The 27725-nt window shown below is 39.4% G+C and overlaps 1 protein-coding gene across 4 annotated transcripts in view; it reads right to left on the reverse strand.

Annotated features, from left to right (window-relative positions):
• Positions 1-11797: 11797 nt before the first annotated feature.
• Positions 11798-27725, reverse strand: part of LOC128743988 (segment polarity protein dishevelled) — a 28484-nt gene continuing 12556 nt past the window's right edge. For 2 of the 4 annotated variants that reach the window (XM_053840708.1, XM_053840707.1), the window contains exon 3: positions 11798-26137. In XM_053840708.1, the coding sequence (XP_053696683.1) occupies positions 25878-26137 (260 nt within the window). In that variant the 3' untranslated portion in view covers positions 11798-25877. Of the gene's footprint in view, positions 26392-27725 lie in introns of all 4 variants that reach the window. The other 2 variants (XM_053840709.1, XM_053840710.1) reach the window with 2 other exon arrangements.

Below are 27725 nucleotides of genomic sequence, written 5' to 3' on the forward strand. Positions count from 1 at the left end.
TTTGATTCCAACCATAGATTAAGGCGGTCATAGACGGAGGGATTCAAATAATTTTGGAATGGCTGATAAAATGGCTATTCCACGGTAGTTTTCTACGTTCAATTTACTACCCTTCTTGTGAATAGGAACAATATGCGAAATTTTCCAGCAGCCGGAGAAATAACCCCTGCAATATTTATTGAATAAAATATGCAGGGGATATACTAATCCTGATTTCCAATTCCATTCCATTTTCAGTAGTTTATTCGGAATTCCGTCAGGGCCCGAACCTTACTGTGCATCTGGTATATCGATTTTGTTACTAATTTCTTCCAGTAACAATTCTGATAGTTCGAAGTTGTTTGGAAGAATTGGTAGGTGTTCGAAGTGGTCTAAGTTTTCGTTTCGGTAAGCATTTTTAAAATAAGTAGCGAAAAGATCCGTCGTTTGCTGACTGTCGCTCGAGTTTTTCCCTTGATAAGTAACATTAACAGGCGTCCCCTTATCTTTTCTTTTCTGATTAACGTAGCTACAAAACTTTTTAGGATTACTTTTCAAATTCACTTGCACATTGTTAAGATGCTGAAGACGAAGCGCACGATGCCTCTAACGGGCTAACGGGCAACACCGTAAAAACGATGCGATCGAGCAAATGATTATCACGAAAGTACACTCAAAAGAAGCTCAAGTGTTGATTTTCATGGCAAAATATTTATCTGGGGGACCGCTAGGTATGAAATAGTCCAATTTCTCTTTTTAGTTTTTCATGCCTAACGCTCTACCCAAATATTTTTTCAGCTCAAATACATCACAAAATTGAAAAAAGGCATGTAAATTACTCATAGGAAAAATTTAAGATCGAACATTCTGTTCTATTTCTTCAAACGTCCTATTTCTCCAAACGTAAAAAAGGGAATATTCGCACCAAAATTTTTTTCCTCTCTTGAACTCTTGTTTTTAAAAGATGATAACTTTTGAACGCATGGTCAGAATGTTGTGATATTAGTATCAACATGTCAGAAAATCTGTTCTGAACATATTTCTCATATTATCAATCCAAGACCAATTTCGTATGTGGCTGTGGAGCTCCAAAAGCGAAGACCGTCTACAGACGTCCTACCCGTTAGAGGGTTAAATGTAAACTATTACATTCCCTCTTGAGATATGGGTTTGGATCTTTCCTTAATCGATTGTGCATTGTGCTCCTGACTTTCGAAAGTTCGGCGGGGTTGCCGTCCTTTCCAGCTGCTTTTTAGATTTTCAGTTCCCTCGCTGATTTTCTAACCTCAAAAGGTGGTGGATCCACAGCTTGTCCATCATCCACAATCGTTATCCGGTTTCTGCCGACCGCTTCTTCGTGTTCACCATTCAACAATGCATCAAAATGTTATTTCCATTGCCTAGCCACCTACGATCTTTCGGTAATCAGGTTCCTCTCCTGGTCGTTGCGCATGACAACCCTACTACTGTGTTACCTGACTCACTGCGAAATGCGTTGTATTCGCGGGATCGTGTTGGTTCGAAAGGTTTCGAAAAATATCGCCCTTGTATCGAAAATATCGTTAATTTTGATCATTAAAAATAACGTACTTAAACGTTATATTTCATGTGCCAGTAGTACGCAATAATTGTATTGTGAAACTGAATTGTTATTTATGCAACTTTTTACAAATTAAATGCAATAACAAAAGCACAACTTACAAAAAATCGTTTGTTATCGATAATAACTGCATATGCGTTATAAACGAATAAAGCGTATGGTTACGTTTTATTTCAAAAATACGCATATTCGCAGTGAGTCAGGTAAAACAGTAGCACAGTTGTTATTAACTAGTTGTGGTAACCGATTAATGACTGATTTCGGTTATAAATAGGTTGCAGCAACCAGAAACGACAAAAGTGTACTACTTGGGAAGAGTTGGCACGATCCGGTTCCTGATTCCGTTGATCGTATTAAAGAAGCTTCTCGTATCGTGCCTCTTTAAGCCATTCTTCGCCTCCATAAGAACGCGATCTCAGTGCTGGCGTCTCTTACGACGGTGAAGTCTCTTTTTGGTAACTCTAGCATCTCGGTATCTCTCTGCTTTGGAGTTTCACAGTTGCAGCCAATATGTGACTTCTCCGGTGTCTACGGTGTCGAACTGGCGACGCTTCAATACGTCGGGTGCTCCCTTGGATGTTAAAAAATCGGCAGTTTTACACCAGTACAAAGTAATATCGATGAGCTTTTGCAGTTTACAGCAGTCTTCCCGAGACAAATAAAAAATTTCATCAGCAGAGCGTGTCTTAATGATGTATCGCGCATATAACGACATAAAATAAAGAAAATAATAGTGGTTCGATATTGCGTCCTTGTGGAACACTAGATTAACTATAGAACTCGCTAGAAGATTTAACTAGATGCACGTTTAACTAGATGTTATTTCAATCAATTTACTAATCAACGAGAAAAGCTATGAGTGTCTATTCATAACTTACCACATTAAAAAGAGTTACAAATAATAAACGAAATATGCGTATTTGTGAAGGTCGCTTTAAGTTGTTGTCAGGGCTGTCCTGTTCTCTACTTTTTTAACCGTACCAAACCAAACTAAATTTGATGGAGCCTATTATTATCTACTAAATTATTGAATTAAGTATTGCTGTATCTTTAAAACACACGGGGCACTCCCGGTTTACACTGAGTACTACCCAAAGAGCGCTCTTTGTGCATCAACGGATACGAACCGGGATTGTGCCGTAAATACTCAAGATAGAGCAATTCTTAGTTTGGCAATTTTATAAATCATGGTTAGCTGTGTTTTTTAAATTTCGATTGGTTTGGGTATTACAGTTAAATAATAACTATTTCTGAAATTCAAATTTCCATTTTGTCGAAAGCATTTTGACACTGAATCCATACTAATAAAGCTCATTCTGATATCTACCTGCCAGAAGTGTTATTATTTGACATAAAAATTATATTAGGGAATATTCCGCCGTTGTTGTACTGTATACAGTTTGCAAGATCCGGTTCGTTTTGATCAAAAGTTGACAGTGAACGGAATTAGCCCTGTGCAACAGAGAAAGTAAAATAATATATACCCTATTCGTATTATAAATTTACTTTCAATTCAAACTGCGGAATGTTTGCACGATTGCAGCACCGGAAGAACAAGTGTACAATCTAAGCGAGCTAAACGAGCTGCTATTTATCATCCAAGTCTTGTCAACTGCAGAAATGAGCAGCCGGATTTTCCTGTATATCAACACTGCTGCTGAAAGTATCCCCCAGCTCAGCGGAGCAGCAACCGGGTGATCTTATCGTAAATCAGAGAGCCCATTCAGTCTGTCGGAATGATATGTTCTGGTGGCACAAACATGCACACATACACACATACGAAACGGTAACCAGCGCGACAACATCCATAACGCCACATTATGCGCGCTGCTGACTCATTCTTCGTCCACTGACCGTTCCGTCTTTATCTGCGGCTCGAACGACCGTTCAGCACCGTTCGTCTGCTGCTATGCCACATTTGTGAGCGCTGCCCGAAGCCCGACCGGTTGGGGCCCAAACTTCGGGTCCAAGCGGTAGCCATGTAACATGAAGAATGTTTACCCTTAATCATCTTTCGTTTCTTCGCACTTCGCCGTATCGGAAAGAAATATTAGGCCACCGTACAGCCAGCGGTTCGACGTGCTTCGGAAATGGGCCAGAAGCAGGTTTAGCAAAGATATTAACTTCTTTCTCAAAATTTACAGTCATTTCAATTATTCTTGATTTGGTTGATAGATAGTATAAGATAATTCAGTAATCATTGAACTTGTTGCGAGTGGCATGATCACACAAACATATTTATCATTTTTTCTTTTCTCCATCATAGATTTTCCGTGTTTTGCGAAGTCACCATTATACAAATAAATTGATCGAAAAGTTATTTAGCTCATCACACATCGCACACATCACACTGGCGACAAAAATTAAAAGCATTCTAACCGCGACGACGGTAGAAACTAGTCAATATTGGGAAACCATCATGTACCCGTCTGATGTTTTTAAAACAATATTATTATAGATAGCAGTTGTTACACTCAACTCGAAAACGCTGTGTCTCGAATAGATTAGAAATACGTGACAATATGTTTCAACATTTTCATGTACAGCTCAATCGTCTGTTTCTGATCCCAGATGAAAGATTCTTCAGTGGAATGTCCTCGGATTTTATCGATTTTTCTCAGTGCGTGTTTTACCTCTTGATAAGTTATTGTCGTGTATAATTGCGTTAGCAGTAAAACAAAGCCCTGACCATTTAATGATTACTTGTTCGTAATAAAATTAAATATCATACCTAAAACTTGCTTGCCAACTTGTAATCCATAATTCTTTTTATCCGATGTATACGTTTTGTTCTGCGACAGCTTCCGTTTATCGGAACAGTTTTCAACAGTTGACCGTCCCCTTTATCACGGTTCAATGTCAATTTTTAACAAACTGGGAAATTTTCTTGCAGATAATTTCCTCCAAACAACGTTTTTCCAAACATCCGCAATCACTACGGATTGAGACGTATTTTCTGCGTTTCAGTGTGTCCCGTTGTTGGCTACTTCTTGTTTTCCCCTTGACGAAAGAACGCGGACGCGAGATAAAAAAGGAGGATATACACGTAAAATCTCGGAACCGCCACCACTGAAACAACAATACACTTTTACGCGAACGACGCAGGGAAAACACACACGCGTACACACGGCACGATTTAAATCACTTATCTCTGTTTATAAAACACTGCACGAGCCCGAAGCGAATACGAACGCCGACGACCGACCGCCAACCGATGCTCGTGTCGAACCGAGCGTGCACGAGAGCCGTACCGAGTCACGAGCCCGACCGTTCGTACGTTTGTTTTCACTGCTTCGGTTTCCCGAATGCCACCCGCGAGTTTACCCGAACCAATGTCAACTACCGATCGCACAACTAACACCGGCAAAGAAATTGTAAACAAATTGCACGTACTCACTGTATTCAGCCGTCAACGTACTCGAGCATTAGACGAGTTTGGCACGTCACACACACCAATGCGCAGGCACAGGCGTCCAACGTCAGACGCATACAGACTGGCGCTGGCGAAAAAAGAGGTGGAAAACTCCTTGACGGTAAACTCTTCACTGTTTTTCACGAAAATTTCTTTACAGCTGTATCGTTAGCACTGCACTCGAATGTACCTTGGCCGTGAATCACTTCCGCCACCGGTTAAACCCACTTTTGGGTGCCACCAGGGGCTCAAAATTGCACAATTTCCCAAAAATCGCAGAGCAAAATGCAATGGTCGTACTTTCGCGAGAACAATATACTTCAATCTGAGCTCCGAAGGGCCGTTCGGACGGCGCGTTGGTGTGCGTGTCATCGCGGGCGCTTGTCTAACGATGGGACCTCTGCTGTCGGAAGAAGGTGTGACTGGTATAATTGCCGGTGTGCTTACCACAGGGATGCCACAGTCGGGTCGCCTGCAGGAAGGAAAATTGGCCCGTGTAAGACTCACTTTCAAAGTTGAGCATCTTAATGATATTTCGTTTGGTTTACAATGAAATTGATGTAAAAATGCACAAATTTACATATATTTTTGATGCACTGTTTTATATATTTTATGAATAATTAGGTATTTCTCCAAGAAACAACTGAAACAGAACACTGATAGATTTCTAGCCTATGCTTGATAGAAATATAAATTGATACCACTTGAAGTCGTAGCCAATGAGTCAAGAAATTGATAAATTTAATGTCATTTTTTTAAATTTACACGATTTTCTAGCAGTTTTTTGTTCAAACCATCTTCAGTTGTGTTTTTATAGAATCGAATTTTGGTCTTTATATATACGAAACAGGACACTGCACTTGCCGTTATTAAATGATGATTTTTCAAAATATAATACAGCGAATTTTCGGAAAATATAAAGAGTGAATGCAGTCGATGTTTGACAAAAATTTAACTAACACCAAAGGAAATTATAATTGCACAGCCGATTACAAATACAATTAGCACAATTAGTACAATCATTGATTTCACAAGATCGGCAAAACTATCGCAAAGATTCAATTAAAAATAGGGTTAGCTGAATTGCAAGAGCAAATAATATTTATCGGTTGGTTTCAGACGATCAAAGCTGCATAAAATAAGCACTCAAATGGTATTTGAACATGCAACACTTAAGCTATTCTAGGTTCATCAGCTCTCTTCCAGAAGCTGATAAACAAGCTTAATAGCGGGTCCTTTTGCAAAACAACCAGCTTCTAAATAGCCACAAACATGAAACCGCTTTATTTTTTCTTACGGCTGCTTGAAGGTGTTAAAGTGGCTTTATGGAAGCTTTCAATAAGCTCATAGCTTTCAAACTACCTTAAGGCTGCTTAAAGGCGTCAAAGTGACTTAACAAACTAGCTTCCATTAGGCTCACAACATTCATACTATCAGATAGAATTTCGCAATTCGGCTGGTAGCAAAATCGTATGTCAGTTAACGATATTAAGGAATACTTTAGGTGTAAAGATATTCTCACTGTCTGTCCTGCAGATGCAGATGGAGCGGATCATACAACGAGTACTTAAGGAGCAGTAGATGGCGGCTCAATTCCCGAAAGTAGACATTTACTTTTAATTGACTTACATATACGAGTTTAAGTTAATATTAAAAACTAAAAATAATCGTGTTCGATGTCATAGCAGACAATAATGACAATTTACATTTTTAAACGTTTAAATAAGAATATTTACTGGCTGCATAAAGGTTGAAGAGACGTTGATTAAGCGGCCCAACTCAAAACTTTTTTACATTTTAAAAATAAAATTGACAACCTTAAGCAAAACCGTTTATTTCAACATGCGAAAGAGCCTCTGTTAAGCTTCATTGCAGATTCGAAAACATTATTATTAAAAAGCCCAAAGCCCAAAGCGATCAGATTTAGATGTTTAAGTAACCTTTACTCAAGTCAATTATGCCACATTGCAGTCAAGACAAGTATCAGTAACGTAGTTGCTTCTAGCGTTATAGAGCTACATTTAAGCATTTTGGTCATATATTCCGGTTATCTCCGTTATAGTGAATCTAGATTATGGCCCGCCCAGTTAGCTAACAAGCCAGTCGTCGTATGTTCGAATCTCGACTGAGCGGTGCCGCTACAGATTAGCTAACAAGCCTAAACTAACAAGCCCGTAATTTTGCTGTATTCTAATAACCGGCTGCGAAGTCTATCGATAAAGAAGGGTCAAGTTCTGAGGGACATTTATACCCAAGGCTTTGCTTTTTTAGATTTATTGCAGCAAAAAGTGGTTTTTTTGTTAAAGTTATAGAAAATTTGCTTGAATGCTACCAATTCGCTCTCAACTGGATGCGAGAGGCGACTGATAGTAGTGTAATATAAGAGCATCGAATTTTTGATGCCGAGACTGCAAAACCTGACATGTGCAACGACAAGGAAGAGAATCTGAGCACAAACAGCGCGAAGTGGCCGACAGGTGCAAGTGGTTCACCGATGAGCACCTCAATGGGGATCTTGCAGAAGGTGGTGGAATGGAAAGTAACTTAAGAGTGCCCCAGCATCTGATCTCCAAAAGGTCGGGTTGCTGAAAATCAACAAAGCTGCCAGTAAGGACCGTCTACTAACAGAGCTTTATGAACATTAACGAGAAACGCTAGCAACAGTTCTGCTCTGGGTTATTTCCAAGATTTGGGAGGAGGCAAAGCTACCGAAGGAAGTGTCCGAAGCAGTTGTTTCTCCCATCTACAAAAAAGTGATCGGCATGACTGTTGTAACCATCGCGGCATAACTCTACTCTAAGGATCTTTCCCAGATCCTATGTAGCCGGCTGTCACCGATACAATAAGGTTTTGCAAGAAATTATCAGGCGTACTCCATCGCGCCACAACGAACCGAATTTTTACCAACCTCGTGTTTTTGTCTTGATTTTTGTAAAGACGTTAGGCATTTAATTAATTTGAAGAAGTAGGTACAGACAAACAGACGAGACACTCGCGTTAATTCTATGGTTCAATCAAAAACCACTCATTTTTCAAAAAAACATGTTTCGCAACGGGTGTTGCTTCGAGTTTTCAGTATAAAAGCATACAAATGTAAAAACCCTACACCATAAAACCCTGCAAATGCAAGCTACTCCGCAACATGCATAACAGAGGGTGCATGTGTGCAAGCAAAATGTGTAGGACGATGGTTTTTAAAGGGTAGGGTTCGAATCCGGTTAAAATAGGATCCCATAAGAGCTTGGTTCGATCCGCGGATCCCCCAGCTTGTTTCGCTTTGGAGCCACTGCCAACACCTTTGCTTCATTACTTTTTACTACCGTTCCTTCTGTCGGTCGTTTGTTGACTTCAAAGCAGCATACGATACTGTCGATCGAGACCAGCTATGGAAGATTATGCACAAACATTTTCTGAACATACTGACGCGACTGATTAGAGTGAGTATGGGAAGCATAGCATCCAACGCATACGCCACTGACGCAAGTGCATGACAAACAGCCGCCGCTGCAGTGTACAGACATTCGTAGCGTCTTTCTGCATAGCCCGCTCGTGAGGCAAATAACTTGTGAGCAACCTGTGAGAGCTAGCGGCACACTGAGACACAGATGATGCATTACTTTTTCTTTTCTTCTTTATCTTACACACTCGATTCTATACACAGCACATACAAATTTGGCACAAGAAATTTAGTGAGTTTTTCTTATAATACCTAAAATTTCTTGTTCAATTAGTTTATAGAGTATTCCTCTGATGTCTCACAAACACAATGACATAAAATTTATCTTTCAAATGCTTCAAACTTCATGATTGTAAAATTTATCATAAGAAAAATGCTGCGAAATTGAATATTTCATCATTTAGTAAAAAGTTTTTATTTCATAAAATTGCAAAAAGTTGCAAAAATTTCACTCACAACCATCTTTCTGGGACTTTAAGCTATCAAATGGCATCAAAGATGGTGAGAACATAAACAAATATCACTTTAAAGTAGCATATTTATGCTATTTTGCTATAATAAATACTGCTCGCTTGTCATCATTATATTTATTGAAGTCATCGCAGTGCATTAATAAATAAGAGCGAAAGTCCACAAGAGATGCTTATGTCAGCGTGTTCGTTAGAACAAGTACGCGTGTGTGAGAAAATTAGGTCATATGTGTGTGGACTTCGCACCACTGACCATCGCTTCGAGATGTAACGAGGGTTGTGATGAGGTAACGGTTTATGTTAATATTTTTTGAAACGATGGTTCTACAATTGATGGAGGGACGGTAGGGGAAAGTAATGAAAATTTGTTGGGAATGGAGGGGAAAGAGTGGAAAGGAAGGGGGGAAGGTAATAGGTAGCTACGCTTAACAACTTGTCGTTGTGACTGCTACCTTTTGTCTAATGCTGGAAGATGCATGGGTCGAACCAAGCTATAATCAGAGATTATAACCGGATTCGAACCCACAACACCCGCCAGGGCGTGTGGCGCGCTGGTTCTCGTGTACCTTTGAACCATAGAGGCGCTGGACAAAAGGAGACTGCGCAACCCCCTTATTAATGTAACGACGTATCTGATTAGGGCTATTTTGACACAAATTGTGACTCTTCCTTCTTCTACTGTAGGAACCACCGACCGAGAAGTTTTAATCTAACTTGTTTTTACTTTCAGGACGATGGTTTATGTTGCATACTTTTTGCTATTTACGGGGTGATTCGAAGAACGGGCATTGAAACAAAAGGGACGATTTGTTTAAAGGTAGCATACTCCTCCTAACTCCTACAACTCCTCAGGTGAATTTGATGTCACCCCAAGAACTTAGCAACGGCAGTGGCAATCTATGCCAGATTGAAATGCTCTGTAATCACATTGACGAGAAAAAAGAACTTAATTTAATGAAATTAGAATTGGAAGATGAAATGGAAAGATCATTATTTTACGTGACCTTGGAATTTTGATAGACTCAGAACTAAGCTGCCGGGAGCATTATAGTCATATCATCGCTAAATCTCGACGAAACCTCGGGCTTATTTTCCGTATCTTAGCTGAATTCTGCGATCCATATTGCCTGCGCGCCGTGTACTTCACCTTGGTTTGATCTATGTTGGAATCAGCAGCTATCGTTTGAAGTCCGTTCTGCAGCATTTGGATGCACAGAATCGAAAAAGTCCAATCGAGATTCATTAGATATGCTTTAAGACTCCTTGCTTGGCGGAATCCAAACGAGCTACCGCCGTACGAAGCAAGATGCATCAGACCCCTTGGAATGGACACCCTCCAAAAGCGACAGAATATTCAACTCACCAGATTAAATATAAATGCTGTACCACGACCTTTTCGACGTAAGTATTTCACGAGGCTTCTTTATTATTATTATTAATTTTATGTAATATCCTGGTTTATAAGTGTTCAGTGACACTGTTTGTCCGATGAATGTAGGTGAAATAAATAACAATAACAAGCGGCAGTCCTCTTTATTTCATATCGTGTCAAACAGCTTTTGGTCATCAATGTACACAAACCGCCAGCAGTAATAGCAAAAAAAAAACATATGTTCTATGTTGCTACCTTGAGTAACTTTAGATTTATTGGTAAACGCCGATGAAGCACTGGATACGAGAATTCAGCCATTCGACCTTTTGTTCGGAAGCAACACGTGAAGAAAGTTTCCGCAAGAGTATTATTTGGTCAATTCGATCAAATTATGTTGACAAATTATGCTGTTGGCGATAAGTTGACAATCCACGCTTCCGTAAAAGGTCTCAGCCGCCGAGTTAAGGAGAATTATACAGCGATAATTAATATCGATAAGTTAAGGTGGCGATTTTTAGCTGTGCAAAGGGTATATGAGCACTTTGAACCAATCATTGTCAGGTCATTGTTCAGCGGCCCGTACCATAAGGATGATTCGATGGATTGTACAGTATGGGCTGTTCATTTGTGCTTTGTTCATATGATCCAATGATGGTAGATACATAGCTTGTTCGTCATCTTCAATCTTGATTCTGTTCCTTTCAGCGATTCCGTTTTCTTCACCGTTCATCAGCGCTTCGATAGGTTTGTCTACCTCTGAGAAATCGGTAATAAGAATTTTTCCTTTGTCGTTACACAAAACTAGGGGTTGACCCGATCCGGCTGCTAATTCCTTTAATCGCATTATAGATAGGAAGCTCCTTGCAGCGTACTTGTAGAAGCAATCCTTTGCTTCCCAAGAGCACGTCTTCCGTCTGTTACTTCGTCCGGCGATGTGGTTGAACATCTCAACACACGCAAGTCGGCTTCAACCTGGTCGAACCATCTAGCATGTTCAGCCCTTCTATTCCTGGTGCCGGTTGGGATCTTAAAGGACGGATTTCATTGCACAGTGATCCGGCATCCTTACGACGTGGCCGGCCGGCGTGTATTCTATTAACTTCGATACTTCCCCTAAAGTTGATTTATTCTGCTAGTGTAGACGTGTATCAATCCAAATTTCCGGCGGATAGGGTTATTGACTCGCTGTTTTCACTGCCACTTTTCTCAATTCCTGTTTCATTGGGGCCGGTGTCGTGAGGGATCTTCTATACTGCATTCAGAGGCAGTTTCCATTCCATGGATCATATGATGTAAGGCCACCATTTTGTGCTAATACAAATAGTTGTGTGAGCTAGGGAAAATATGATTCGTAAAAGTTGGTTTCCTACATATATGAAATGCTCTAAATTTTCGAATGAGGAGTTTTCTTTCATTTTCGTGTTTGTGCGTGAATTATACGTAATGTTCGGATATTGGAAGCAGACAACTGCTGTATTTTTGAAATTATTTATTTAAATTACTTCCAGCTTCTGACTTCGTACGTCTTCCTGATAGTAATCCTATCGATCTGTTTAGCAAACATGTTTAGATTTCGATTATTTCGTACAGTTCACTCTCTCAGATTTGAGGATTTTTGTTTTTGCTGCCATCGTATAAATTCGTTTCAGCTGCAGCAGGTTAGCAGCTTCCTATTTTTTTTATTTCATTGTTTTATCATTCAGTTTTTTTTGTTTCGTTCAATTGTAAAGTCAGAACCCGGCCGTGTGACATTCCCAATCTTACATTGTATACATTGATCAGCTCTGTAGAAGAACATACCAAACGTTAACGGAACGAACTAAAACAAGTTAATTTCCTGTATTTTTGTTTTCATTACACATTTACGAACTGTAGCTTCTTTGCGCTAGGTTTTTTTTATTCTTCAAATTTTTCCATCTCACTCTAAACAAATTTGAACCGAATAAGCTTTTCCTCCGGGAGTGAAACAATTGAGTTAATACTTTCAATTCTCTTGTTCAGTGTCATTCAAACACAGAGTTTTTGTTAATTTCCTTTCTGTTTGTAACTCTACACTATTAGATATAGCTTTGAATCTCGATTGCTGCCCGGTATAAATATAGCGAATTAATTAAAAAAACACATTTACAATGGTTTCGTAATATATATAGAATTTTATATATTTTCGTCGTTTAGTCCCATGTCCCGCAGACACGTAAAGATTTTTTTGTAAAAATATAAAACATAAAATAAAATATGCTTGCAATAAAATATAAAGTAAATCCAAAACGAACCTTTGTCCGTTCTTTTTTTTCTTTGTTTTTTTTATCATTGTTTTGCGATTTACTTGTTTTTACCTTTTGTATCTTTGCAGCTATGTGCTGGTTTGCACTAGGCGAGGAGCCCCGATTATGGATGCACTTTCATCAGTAGAAGGATGTTGATTGTTTTCTCAGATCGATCTGTATACCAGAACTGCTACTAGGAGAAATTGAAACCCACTGAAAGTTGCACGTCTAGCAATGCCAATCATGATATTTTAGCTAATCAATCCAGACTGTAGGTATCTGATTTAGAATGAACATTTTAGCAATTCTTCAAAAATCGATTTGAAGCGGTTCCTTGACATAGAAAAAACAGCTTTTCCAGGGTGTGTTTTTTCTGCCTCGAAGAAAATTATTTTCCTGAACGTTTAATTTAAACTGAAAGCCAGTCGGCGCGGCAGGCAGTAAATGAGTGGACGACACCGACATGCTATCACTGTTTGATTGTGGGAAAGTTTTGCTTCTTCTTTTTTGCTGTTGTTGTTGTTGTTGTTGTTGTTGTTGTTGTTGCAGTTGCTTCCGGAACAAATTTTCTGTCGGTTTCAGTTTCTACTTTTGCAACATTTCTGCATTTAGTTTCAAATTAATCTCCACTGTGCTTTTGGACAGCCCCCACACCCTTACTTCTGGCCCACCCCCTTTGCACCACAAATGCCGGACGTCATCATCTGCTTTGCCCATTCCGTTTTTTTTTGCTCATTTGTGTCTTCTTGCTGGCGCATTGCGTTATTTGTATGTACCTGTTTTTTTTTTATTTTGTTGTTTTCAACTTTTCTAGATTTGCTAGTTCCGGTTTTGTCTGTCGGTCGTCCCAGATACCGTTGACTGTTTTTCAGCGTTTCACCGGTGTCCTGTAGCAGCTGTTTGTGCGGAAAACTTTAGCAAATTACATTTAATGGATGTATGTGGAAGTAGGAAGACTAGGTTAGGTTAGATGCAGGGGTTCGTTTGAAAGTCAGTTCTGGCCACAATTCCCTCACTCATGATCACTTAAGCAGTGTGTTATAACTTACAGGTGGAGGAAGTCTGTTAGCAGCTGCAATAAATGTCTAGCATTCCAATGTGACTTTCTTTATCAGTTGCGTTAACAACCAAGAGGTTTGGTTAGGTCAGGAGGCAGCTTTTACGTCTAACGTAAAAATGTGTCCAGGGGGTTTTCAAAAAGGTAACAATCACTTATTAGTCATATACTTTAGCGTTCCTTTAAATTTAATTGCAGTGAAAGTATTTCATCAAGGAGACTGAAAACCCTGCTGAAGGTCAAGGGATGACCACAGCAACGCTGTCTGCTGAATGCTAGTGAAACTAGAATATGCTCGAATGTGTGTATACTCGATTGAATGAAAATAATGAAACTAAAATGTTCGTCGCAGTGTCGCACAGATGCAGAACTTGTTCAAACGAATATGTTAGTTTCACGTATAGTTGTTACATGTGCACCAAGCTTCGATCTTTGTCAGAAGAGTGACGGTTATTGTTTGTATAAAGAGCCCCAACAACGCACTCACGCACACCAGTTTCCATCATACGAATACAAACTATAGATTGTATTCACGTTGTCTGCCTCATGATTTAACATCATGTCTAACGTTAGACTCCGTCTTACCACAGAGTGTAATTCATAAATTTTTATTCAGGCTAGCACATTAAAAAATTAAATTGGATATACACATCAATTCAAAACAGACATTGTGGAGTTTTTATTAAAATCTTGTTTACGAATAGCTGAGTCGCATGCGAAATAGGGCGATACAAAGCACTTTTTAATGAGTGCTTTGGTTAAGTATTTTTTTAATTTTATTTTTAACTGCTTGGTATATTGAGCCTGGTGGACATAACCGCTTGTATTACGCTTTTAATAAGGATCAAATGGATTTTTCCGAACCTCCAGCCAGCCCTTCGAGTCAATCTCTACCCGAGGGAATTGACTTGATTTTCTGTTCACTTGTGATCAAGATTCTGTAGTATAAGCGAAAAAATCTGCTAGTTTCAGTTATGAGTCTAAAGCAATCAAACTAAATTATTACTTGCGTGTTCTTTACGCAAGAGCATAGCGGTGTACATTCTGGCTTGCGTAGTGGAGTTTAACACTCCTAGTTTGACCATCCAGGACCTTCTGGATTTTGGAATTGGCCAATCCGAAGGATTCCGCTGTTTAGCCGGTAGACACTGGACTGCAAGCAATTTCATAAAGTAACGCTTGGCAAGTCAAGTATATTCTCCGTCAGATTTCTTCCAGATGACTTTCACCGGATTAGCACTGCCTACCTACGTATGCATGAACAAACTATGACCACCTTTCTTTATGCTGTTTTGTGCTGTGGGTAATTGCGAGGAGAATCATGCGGCTAATGCGCATACAGAAAACTGCCCCCGTTATGGAAGACTCCAAATGAGCTCTCGACACGGTACGCATGCAAATTGCGCGGTGATAGAACCAAGCGATTTCTGAAGAAGCAATTCAAGTACATCTTCGCAGAGGTGCGTCTATGAAGGCCGCTTCCAATGACTTTGTCATCTTATGAGTCAGAAACCGACGATCCACTCAAGGGATCTACTTTTACCATTACTGGGAAGTTTAGAAAGAGTACAAATCGTGTTATGGCTAATTTAACGGTCGAGGTGGGTGTATCAATGAATTGCAGGGAAATTGTAGAAATATTATTACCAATGTAACATTTTATGTAACATTTGTTAAAGTGAAGATTCACACGCGGTGGCTTCATCACAAAACGGGTTATTGGTGTTTCCTGTGTAACACTCAGAGGAACAGTACAAACCCCATTGGATAACGCAACACTTAGCAACGGGAGAATTATCTTCCGTACCAGAAAAAAATAGAAAGACACGGTTATATCAAATTAGGGAGCGAATTCGCCGGAATACGGCACAATCTGGATGACTAATGAGCCAGAAATTTGAAAGTATCTCAGCCGTCGATGAGGAATATCATCAAACATAATCTGAAGCTCAAAGCATACAGAAAGTACACAGGTAACCAATAAGCGTTAGTATAAGCAGTAAATCAATCGTTTATTAGCATCCCTGGCGTTTTATACTGCAGGTTGTTGTTTATCAGCCTGCAGACTGCATAATTGTTGTAAATTGGCATCCACAATTCTATTTAAATTCTTCTTGTCGGTAACAAGCTGCAAATAAGCATTGTCAGCACTAAAAGAGGGCTAGCAGTAAAGTAGCCGCTTATTTTGCCAAAATAGCATTTAAGTAGCAAAGCATTTAGGGCAAGTTAAATGCTTATTGGCTTGCACTTAAATTGCATTAGAAATGCTTATTGGTTACCTGGGTAGAGCACAATGAGGACTTTTTCGAAAAAGAGTTCTTTATCTCTATATCTCAGAATGCCACTGGGCTAGAATCAATCTTTTAATGTCAAAAGGAAGATATTTTTATAAGGATTCTAATGGTGTGATGCTTGTTTACGCCACGGATCTGTTCCCAGCAGTTTTTGCCAAAAGAAGAGCATGTTACCTTACTTTTCTTGACATGAAAATATGTAATAGTCCATATCTCCGGATTCCATTGGGATAAAATTGATATTTTTTCGCCATAAATAAGCTACCTTCAAGAGGAATCGGACGCCATGGTATTTATTTACGACACATGGTTGTTACTTACTGTTTTCGTCAATCAAACGGCATTTTACCCGAGTTTTATCCATGAAGTTATTTTATATGCATTCTAACAGTTTCGTGTTTGTTCAAAGCACCTGTTTGTTTCTTGCAATTTTGATCAGAAAACGATCATGCTACCTTTATTATGCGCAGTAAACTGAGCAATTTAGGGTAAAATGACTAATTTTGTCGCGATCATATACTCTGCCATCGGAATTTACATAAAGTTAGCTTTCTTGTGGCGAAACAAGATCAGTTTTATCCCAGCGGATTCCAGAGTTATTGATCAATACATCTATGTATTCCTAGAAAAGTAGGGTAAAATTCCCTTCATATGGCCAAAACAGCTAGGAAGAAACGTACCGTAAATAAGAACCACGCCATTGGAATCCTCATAAAAACCGCGTTCTTTTGATATTAAAATATTGAGTGAAGCTCAGCGGCATTTGAAGATACGGAAATAAAAGACTTTTATACAAAAAATCCCGCGCATCACATCTTTATTGATTTCAAAGCAGCATACGGTACAGTCGATCGAGACAAGCTATGGCAGATAATGCACGAATGCGGTTTTCCGGACAAACTGACGCGACTGATCAGAGCTACATTGAATCGAGTGATGTGTTTCGTACGCATCTCTGGGACACTCTCGAGTCCCTTCGAGACGCGGCGAGGGTTGAGACAAGGTGACGGTCTATCCTGCTTGCTGTTCAACATCGCTCTTGAGGGGGTGATCCGACGAGCGGGCATCGAAACGAGAGGCACGATTTTTACCACGAGTAGCCAACTTCTAGGCTTTGCAGATGATTTCGATATCATTGCCAGGAACTTTGCGACGGCAGAGGCAATCTACGCCAGATTGAAAGCGGAGTCTAGGAGAATTGGGCTAAAAATAAATGCGTCGAAGACCGAATACATGAAAGGAAGAGGCTCAAAGGAAAAAAACGCGCGCCTCCCACGGACGGTAACCGTTGACGGCGACGAACTAGAAGTGGTAGAGGAGTTCGTGTATTTGGGATTGCTGGTGACCGCGGACAACAACACTAGTAAGGAGATCCAGCGGCGCATCCAAGCGGGAAATCGTGCCTACTTCGCTCTTCGTAAAACGCTACGATCAGGAAGCATACGCCGCCGCACGAAGCTAACAATGTACAAAACCATTATTAGACCGGTAGTTCTTTATGGACTTGAAGCCGTGACGCTGATTACGGAGGACACACGCGCCCTTGCCGTGTTTGAACGAAAAGTGCTGCGGACGATATTTGGCGGAGTGCAAACTGAAAGCGGAGAGTGGCGGAAGCGTATGAATCACGAGCTACAGGCACTGCTTGGGGAGACTCCCATCGTACATCTAGCGAAAGTTAGCAGGCTACGGTGGGCCGGACACGTCGTAAGGATGCCGGACGGCAGTGCGACGAAAATAGTCCTCTTCAACAACACCACCGGCACCAGGAACAGGGGGCCCCAACATGCACGATGGCTCGACCAGGTCGAAAGCGATTTGCGACTTCTGAGACGACTAGGAAATTGGCGACGAGTGGCCCAAGACCGAGTTGAATGGAGACGAGTGCTTGAAACAGCACGAGCCACCCCGGATCTATGCTGCTGAAGAAGAAGAAATACAAAAAATCCCCACTGTGCAGTGGTTTGAGCTCACGGATAAGGGGGCATAATACTCTTTACACCACATTTTTTGCCTCATTTCAAATATTTTTTCTCGATAACGCGCCAGACGAATGAATTCAAGTTTTTTGCACTTTAAACATTGCACTTTAGACGATTATTATCCCTAAAGTATGCACGGTAATGTACACGTAAAAACGCGTTTTCGAAAAACGCGAAAAATCATCAAAATTTCATTCAATTCATTCCAGGTTTTGCTTGTATTTGACGATCTACTTTTCCTTTCTCTACTAATGCCAAAATATAGCAAAAAGAAATGAAAAAGCGGTCGAAAATTGCGTGTAAAAATAGCGTTGCCCGCGCGCCCACTCTAGGGTTAACAATTTTAATTCCATATGGCAACCTCTTTGAAGAAGTTCATTCAGAAAAAAAATGAATTGCGGTACTATGGATTGGCACACGGTGGCTTATCCGAAATGAAACATTCCAAAATGACATAAAAGTATATAAAATTATCTCGTGTTTGATCCATCTTTTTTTTTAAATTAGAATGCATAATGGCGGCATAATAACAAAATGGCGGACATTCAAGTCGGTTCAAGTTCGGTTTTAGTCGAAAAAAATTCTAAAATATACAAAAATATACAAAATCTAGTTCCGAGAAAAACGGCATTGATGTCTTTATTCGCTGTGTAATCATTCCAGGTATGCGTGGTGCAAATAACTGTACCTTTGTCAGTTTTTGGAATTCATCCAAACGGCTTCAACCACATATGCTCGAAATGTTAATTTTCCAAATCCAGAAAAAAATTTGATTTTTTTAAATTGAAAAAGTACTATGTCCCCTTAACGCTTCCGAACGATAATTGAGAAAGAAGAGACAGATTCGAACTGAGTTTAAAATTCTAAAATACTAAGGACAAGGTATAACGTTTTGATCAAAGCTACCCAGGAGTGAGCGATTTACTACGTGTGTGTTTCGGAGGCACTCTCGAGTCCTTTCGAATCGCAAGGAAGATTGCGGCAGGAGGATATACTGTCCAATATGTTATTTATTATCACTATTTGTTTATTTATTTATTTGTTGGAATAAAAACATCGAACATTTTATAGTCTTAAGATACAGCGTTTCACGTATTCTGGCAACTAGAGTTCGTTACGCCATGGAAGAAAGTGTAAAGCATACCGTACCAATCTTCGTTGCACGGCTTCAATCTTTGCTATCCAATTAGCGTTGAATGGACCCTAGTGGTTTGGTGTTAGTTTTAAGAATAGAACGCACTAACGCACGAAAATAAATAGAATCTCGAAATTCCAGAAGCTGTCTATTAGCCTTGGCAAATATTTCGTTATAGTGAGGCTTAAATACGAGCGGTGTATACAAAGTTAGACCCAGATCACGAACCCAATCCACTCTAGCTACAATCTGACCACACATAGGAAATTTGAGTATAAACGGACTGGACTTGTGATGTAATGAAATCGCACAACACTTCTCGATACTGACAGTTAGTTGATTATTGGAATAACATTGCAAAAAAGGCAACTAAGTGCTGGAGTTCTAAACAGTCAGCAGTATTTCTGACAATTTTAAATAGTTTGATATCGACTGCAAAAAGCAAGCGGCAATTATCTGGAATCAGGAGCGCTGTCGTTGATAAACAGCGTGAAGGTCATAAATTATCGCCCTGTGGAATGGTTTAATAAGCCAGTCGTCGTATGTTCGAATCTCAACTGGGAGAGGCTGTTAGAGTCAATAGAATCGTAGCATGTGGCACTGCACTCTAACAGCTGGCTGCGAAGTCTGTCGTATAAAAACAGAAGGTCTAGTTTCGATAGCGGAATCCCAAGCAACAATCTGAGTTTTATTTTACTCTTATGGTGGTCTTCCAGACCAATTTTGGTCTTGAATGCCATCATAAGAGTGTTATAAAACCCAAATTGTTACTTGGGAATGTAGCACCTAGGCTTTGCTTTGCTTTGGAATGCCGGAGAGATTCGAGAAATACTCGAATTGCACCTTACCCAACTTCACGTAGAGCATTCGATCCAACATATAGGATCGAAACCATCGTACAAGGTCAGAGCCAACACCAAGTTTATTCAATTTAACCAGTAATATGTTGTTGCCAACAAGGTCAAATGCAGCTTTCAGATCTATATAGACGCCATCAATCTGGCCACCTACGCTCATGTTTTGTCAACATTTTACTGTGAACTGCACAAGGTTTGCAGCAGTGGAACGTTTAGGATAAAACCCATGTTGATCTAAAGCAGTGATGGCCAAACTGCGGCCCGCGGGCCGATGATTTCAAAGATGGTGGACTTGGGAGAAATTTTTTTGATGACATAGGAGTCCCTCAGTTTAATCGTTATGCCTTGCGCATCTTGTGAATCTGAATACTTTTCGGTTTAAATCTCATGGTGATTCCTAGAAAATGGTTTTTGTTGTCGCCTATTTTACATTTTGTTATGCACAGGAATGGCCAGAGATTATTGCGGCCCGCGGCATTCATGAGCGATCTGATTTGGCCCGCACCATGCTAATGCCTGGGCACCACTGATCTAAAGAGACGTAGTGCATACAGCTCCTATTCAAGGTGTGATACGGTGAATGGGCATTGAAATGAGGGAAACGATCCAGCCAACTCCTGGCCTTCTCAGATGACTTTGACGTCATTACTAGAAACTTTGGGATGCCGGAGGCAACCTGCGCCTAGCTAAAAACGATTCCCAGGAGGATTGCGTTTCAAATCAATGCGTCAAAAACCAAATAGGTGGTAGGAAGAGGCTCGAGAGAAAATAACCCAAGCAGCACACTTTTGTCCCTTATGGTTATAGCAACTCAGATATGACTGAAGTAAGTCTCATATCGGTTGCAACAACTGGTTTGTAACAACCATGCTAGTAGGAAACGTTCGCCTCCTACGAACAGCGACTGAACTTCATCGCCGTCAATGATGAACAGGAAGTGGTTGACGAGTTCATATATTTGGAATCCATCTCCCTCCACAAGGCGCTTCGATCAAGAAGTATAGATCACTGCATACGTCCACTTATCAATAAGAATCTCACTCTTACGAAAAATTCGTACCAACTAAGAGTGGATCAAAAACAACATTGCGCACTTACCGGTAGAATTTCATTACAATCTGTGGTTATCGAGGTGGCATCGGGCTAAGCCACCAAATGGGTCAATGCCAGATGGAGCAGGAACCACCTATGAATCCATCATTCGACGGTATCCCGGCTGATGAAGTCATTCAAGGACACCCAGATGATCCAGCAGCGATCAGGCAGTGACAGAAAACCGAATACTTGTTGTTGTTATTTATTTACGACATTTTACACTTTAATAGTGCATTCATGTCGAACCGAATACTGGTAAGCTGATGTTTCCATTTGGTTTGCCCAAAAAACAATGGGACGTGCCGGCCTCCCCGTCTTCAACGTCCGGAAGGTACCGTACCGGAATGACAAACAAAATACTGTGGCTAAACTCGCGGTATGAGATCGACGAAACAGAAGTGCGTCTTGATGGATGATACGTCAAGGCGGACACAAGGCAGTTGCGGGGCAGGAGTTTTATGCTGCCACATCACGGTTGGCCGTATTTGAGGAGGTAAGGAAAAATAAAATTGACAAATTCTCCAAAAAGTTCTTGGTTCTTGGAGCCAGCCATACATCACGACGGGTACCATCAACGGGCAAATCAACCGGGACTTCTGGAGGAGCGAGGCGCTGTTTCAGCCGGATTTGGCATCCTGCTACTCCGGTGGCTTAGACTGGGACAGAGATTACAAGGTAATTTTTTGAACCAAATGACATCCACTTACCGAGCTCGTCGACACTACACGCTTAAAGATTTAACCCACTTTCACAAAAAGTGGAACAGCTCAACACATGCGTATTTTTTACGCACTGTTTTAAGCAACTCTTACTCCTTTTATGAGTTCAACGCAGCAGCTCATTAATGAAAAATATTTACTCAAAAGTGCCATTTCAACCAAAACTGAGTAGTACTTACATAAATTACGAGTAAATTTAACTCAGTTATGAGGTCGGCCTAAACTACTCAGAATTGAGAAATTGCTAAATTACTCATATTTTTGGGCTGTTCCCTTTTTTGTCGAAGTGAGTCGGTTTTTACTCATTTTTGAGTTGAAACTCACTCATTTCTGAGTTAATCTTATTCAATTGTGAGTTAAATTTCTTAAGCGTGTAGAACCAATTGAGAAGTTTTGGGCCAACATGGAAACCAGAGTATCGATGAGGTATCAAGAGGAGTCGTTCCCGTCTTTGCTCAAAACCTTATGAGTGGTATCAAAGGAGAGATGTGGGTATCAGGTTATAGAGAGGAGATCCAATGAAGGATTGAAGCAAAGAGCTAATCATAATGTTAAAGCTTATAGTCTCAAAGTTTGATGAAACTAGAACTCCACATGAAGTTTTGAGTCTGGTTTTTTCGAGTAAAATCTGTAGCAAAATGTTGTTTGGGTCAGCATTAGAAAACACCAGAGCGATGAAGATATTAGCTCTTCTTCGTTACTGGAACAAGATACAGCACGTTTACACGTGGACAGAATGTGAAATGCTTTCCGATCGATTCGCGGCTATACTTATCGCCATATATCGGAAAAAGATTTTAAGATTATGCGTGGATATTTACATGAAGTTTTTGTATTTGAGAACTCTAAAAAGTTTATTAAAATGCTGATCCAAAAGCAAAGAGCTTGAGTTTTATGATATAAAATCAAGCGACGCTGAGCGCCGTTTTTTCGTCTGTAAACTGCTTCAGTAGCAAAACAGGAAGGCTTTTCTTCCTCGTATGGGTAAAGAAAAATGAATTTACCATAGCAACACAAAGCAAACACTGTCGTGGGGACTACACAGTTAAAATTCTAACCAAATTGTCACGCGCTGCGAAGGGTATGCTCTGTGTTTGCTGGGATTAGATCGACGTTATTCATTGCGAGCAGTTGATACGGAACGAAATTATCACTAGTGAATTCTCGCGTAACTTTTCAAAAGGTCCTAAGTAACAAATGTTAAAAAATCGAGTTGATAGTTGATCATAATTAATCACATGCCTATAAATATTATACGAAAACATCCATGCAAATTGATATTCATTAAATTGAGAAAATCAAAGCAGGCAAAATATCCTATGTACAATTTTGAATCATTCATGTTCCACTGTTACATCGGACATTTGCTTTGGTAACCAAGACAACGTCCAAAGTAACAAACAAATCAAACAACACAAATCTGTACTTTGGTCGTTTTCTGTCTTGAAGGGTATTGCACATCAAGTTCTAAAAATCTGATCTTGAACGCACCGAAGGCAGTTGCTTATTCAAAAGGATGCTCATAGGTTCTTCAGTTAGTGTTTATTCTGCACAGAATAGGGAAAAACAAGCGCTATCTAACCAAATGAACGGTAATTGTGTGAAATATAATAGTGATGTATTATGACTTATAAATCAATTTCAATATACTTTTCAGCTTTCTGAGTCAAGGACCTTGGACAAAATTTACTCATCCAGGTGTTGATCGTTGCACTTTCAATAATTAAAAAAAAATTGATGATTAAATATGATAGGCAATTGACTCCAGTTGTGAAAAAGTTCTGGTTGTGAAACAGTAAAGTTTTCCAGTTCTAAAATACCCAGAAAATAAACTATTTTATAGTTCAACTAAAATACTTTTAAAATACTATTCAGGCATACGATTTATGAAATTTGCCTATTACAAACTTGATCTTCTCGTTTTTACATACATTACGCGCAATTCAGATGTGGATGATTTGGAGGAACGGATAAATGACTGTATTTAAAGGGTTTTCGTTAATAAATGATTTTTATATATTATTTTCCATCTGTATTCCTTTGTTTTCTTTTCTGTTTAATGGATTTTGCAAAGTGTTTTACAACCAGGGGCACTTTTATTGGCAAAAAATACCCTGTTTTCTAATATTATTATAACTTTTTTGTTTTAAACGAAAAAATACGCAGTCTTTAACAAAAAGATATGTATGTCTTCAAACTTTTGGATGATCCGATTAAAAAACTATGACCAAAAAACAAAACCTTTTTCATAACCGGGGACATTCCCCTATATGTTTTGTTATATCTTATGGAGAGATGGAAAATGAACGATATTTTGAAAGATATCGCCAACTTTACAAATCATGATCTGTATAACTTACGTCAAACAGTGGAGCTGCGGTCGTAATCACAAGAATTTAATCTCTCAGCAGTCGATTACAGAGTAGAGAGTAACATCTTACCTAGCAGCGAGGAAACGGATACCAATGTGGCTTACAATGAGAATAGCGCACAGCACACAACTAATAGCTGGCCGATATCTGTTAAATTTGTTTATGCAATCATATGAATCAAATCATACGAATGAATCACATCTGTTAAACATAAAAATCAGATCTGTTAAGAATGGTAAATTAATCGTCAAAAGATGATAAATTATTTATTGATTACACATAGCGATTTGAACGAATGCCTTATGTTCCTAGACGTTAGAAGAAATTTTGCCCCGTTCCTGCTCATATGTACATATGTATATTGAATTTATGTTAAATATCATGATATTGAAATCATATTATAGAAATATCGCATTACCGGGAACGATGAAATGAAGATTCAAAACAACCAATCCAACAATAAGTTAATCAAAACGACCTATGTAATATGTCCAATGTACATTCCGGTTGAAAAAATGTACTATGTAACTTTTTGGGCTTATTCCATGTAAATTCTGCATAAAATTGCAAGATCTCTTTATTGTTACAAAGTACATTTATGCATCCTGACTTTGCAGAGGACAGAATAGAAAAAAATTGATTCAGTTTTAAACACTTTCAAATAATATTTCATCAATCTTTGCGCGCGCTTTACTTGCAAAAAGTGTTTTGTTAGATAGGTCCTTTTGAAAAGTTACGCGAGAATTGCAGAATTGAATGAATACGGTTCAGCCGAGCGCTGCCGCGAAAAGCGGTCACAACACAAACAGAGGTACGAAAAAGCGATTCTACAGTATGACAATGGTCGGTGTCACACTGTCAAACCCGTTAAAACATTCTTGGAAACTCTCAAATGGAAACGCTTACTCCACCCGTCATATTCCTTAGATATTATGATCTGGTTGGTCAGAAATTCCGCTCCTATTATGACAGGAAAAATGGTTTGATGCGTGGATAGCCTAAAAACGAAGACTCTGCCAGAATAATGGGAAAAGTTGAGCTAAATTGAATAATTCTCGTCAAATTTGACTTAGTATCGTCCCTAATTTTTTAGTAAATAATATAGGTTCTTTGACAGTTTAAAACTTTAATCGATACAGGGTAATCAACGTATTTTGGACCCCATCAGCAGCTGTGCATAATTTGGGCACTTATAGCAAAATAAAATGGAAGTGTCCAAATTATGTAAAGTTAAGTTAAATTAGGTTGGTTACCCAATTGTGATAAAGAATTTTGTCGTTTTGAATTTACTAGTGCCCATTGTACATATGGCAAGAAGATAACGGCCCAAATAAAAATGCAAATGAAAACTATAAAGAGTTTAGTTTCAACGGTAAAAGGGCTAGCTTTGGAACGTATTAGGCTGCTAACCATGTGAGCATGAGTTGTTCGCGTTACACACAGCTAAAAGCGCTGTTTAGCACTAACAATTTCCAAACATACTAAAATAGAAATGCACTGGCGTGTCATGAGCGATGAGTCTTTGTCGAATAACAGCTGAATAAATTGTTGTGTCAGTACTAAAAACGAAATATTGTCGATTAACCCTTTTGACATAAAACAAACAACATTATACGGATTTTTGCGTATAGATGTTGTCTCTACGCTCTAAAGCCCCACAAACAGCTGTCGAACAATCGATCAGTCGAACAGTCAACGGTCTTCAATACACCCATAGTCAGCTCCTTTTGCTTCCAACATTTACAGACATTCTACAAAACAACTATACACTTCTTCCCACCCGAACAAACCTGCCTGCGTTACCATCGCTTACTTGACGTTGTTGTTCTGGTAGATGTTCGTCAGCTGTTCCTTCCGCAGGGTTCGCGTGGGCTGAAAGTACAAACTGTCCTCGTAGCCCTCGTCGTCGTTAGCACTGCCGCTGTTCAGCTGCTGCTGCTGCTGTTGTTGCTGCTGCTGATGCTGCTGCTGGTTCGGGTACAGAGGTTGCTGTTTACCGGTGGTACCGCGAATCAGTATGTTCCCGCCACCGCCGCCGCCGCCACCACCGCCACCACCGATCTTAAACTCTGCCTTGGTGGAAAGCGGTGAACCGTTATCCCGTTTTGTCGGTTAATTGGGGTTTCAGTTAACGACAACACACAGATTGGTGACGGATGTTGTTGCGATGCGATGTGTGGTGGTGTATGTATGAGTTGTTGTTGTTGTTGTTGGCGACGATGATGATTGTTGTAGTAAGTATGCGGTTCAGATTTTGTTGTTTTGTTTTTAAGAATTAATTAAAAGAGAATTAAAATTAAAGCAACTCATAAATAGCTCAAAACTGAAAGTAAACAAAGAATACAAAAAATCGGTGTAAATGAGGGATGTGAGTGTGGTCGGTTAAATGTAACAAGGGAAACTGAAGGTATTGTTTTTTATTGGTTTTGAAAAATGATCACAATTTTGACTGTTGTGTTGCAAAGGGTAGAGGAAGATGAATGTATGATAGATGGTAGCAGACAGAAGAAACTACAGTTGGCAGCAGTGGTCGGTTTCTGTTTTGCGCGTTTCAAATATCTTCAGACTTTTTGGAAAAAATATTTAGCGGAAAAAATGCAGAACTTTCTAGCGAGATTCGATTATCTATCACATATCGAACATATTTATTAGAATATTATAAAGGGAAATCACAAAGCTTGTATTTATGAAAGATGACTTGAACAAATGTCTTAGTTTCTGCGTATATATCATTCTTGAATATGGGTAATGGGCAAAGGGAATGGACAAGAAAGTTTTTCTTTTTAGTCGCAATTCACTTATTAAAGCTTATTAATCCCACTAAATTTCAAACAAAGAATAGTCGTTCATCGCCAAACTTCTCGGGTGACGACACAAAACTTTATCTCAAACTATAGTTGAGGAAATACTCATTCAAACATCCCTGTTCTCGGCTTCGAACGTAAAGAAAATATCCTTAAGAATGTTATCATTGATTTCCAAACATTCCTCAAGTTTTTCTTTAAAAAACTCAAATAGAAAGGGGTTTTCCATGGATGCCCCTTCTATTTGTTTATAAAATTTATCCTTCAATATAAAATTATTTTCTACCATACATAGTTTGGTTGGATAACAAACGTTTAAAAATGAAGATTTTTCAATTGATACTAGTGTGATGGAAAAGTAGGCTCTTTTTTAAAATAGTTTAGATTTCATTAAATGGGACACTCGGAAACGAAGCTTATTATCGTTATCTTTTCTGCTTTTGGTTCCCGAGGACCCAAAATAATAAAATACCCTGAGCTCTAATTCCCTCGGAAGTCTACAACACCGTAAAATTCACTGAAATTAGGACTGCCATATGGTTTTGTATTTACTTCTTTCCAGATCCAAGTCTGCGATGAATTGGAAAGTAACTTGTCCGAAACTTGTAACCGACAAATGGCCTATGAGAAACATGAGATGATCGCCAGCCGCTGTCATTCGAAGCAAACGCCTGTCGCTGAAGCCGTTTATTTGAATCGGTTCCCCGTATAAAAGAATGATTCACGGTTGCTCACACAAAAGAGCCGTTATGTCCATGGTTATGTATGGATGCTATCCCCTTCTTTAACCGCCAATTCATTAGGCAGGTGTGAACGCCAATGTCAAATAATCAAAATTTGAGTAAATAATCCA

This window comes from Sabethes cyaneus, chromosome 3 (assembly GCF_943734655.1).
Source record: "Sabethes cyaneus chromosome 3, idSabCyanKW18_F2, whole genome shotgun sequence".
NCBI classification, from domain to species: Eukaryota; Metazoa; Arthropoda; class Insecta; order Diptera; family Culicidae; genus Sabethes; species Sabethes cyaneus.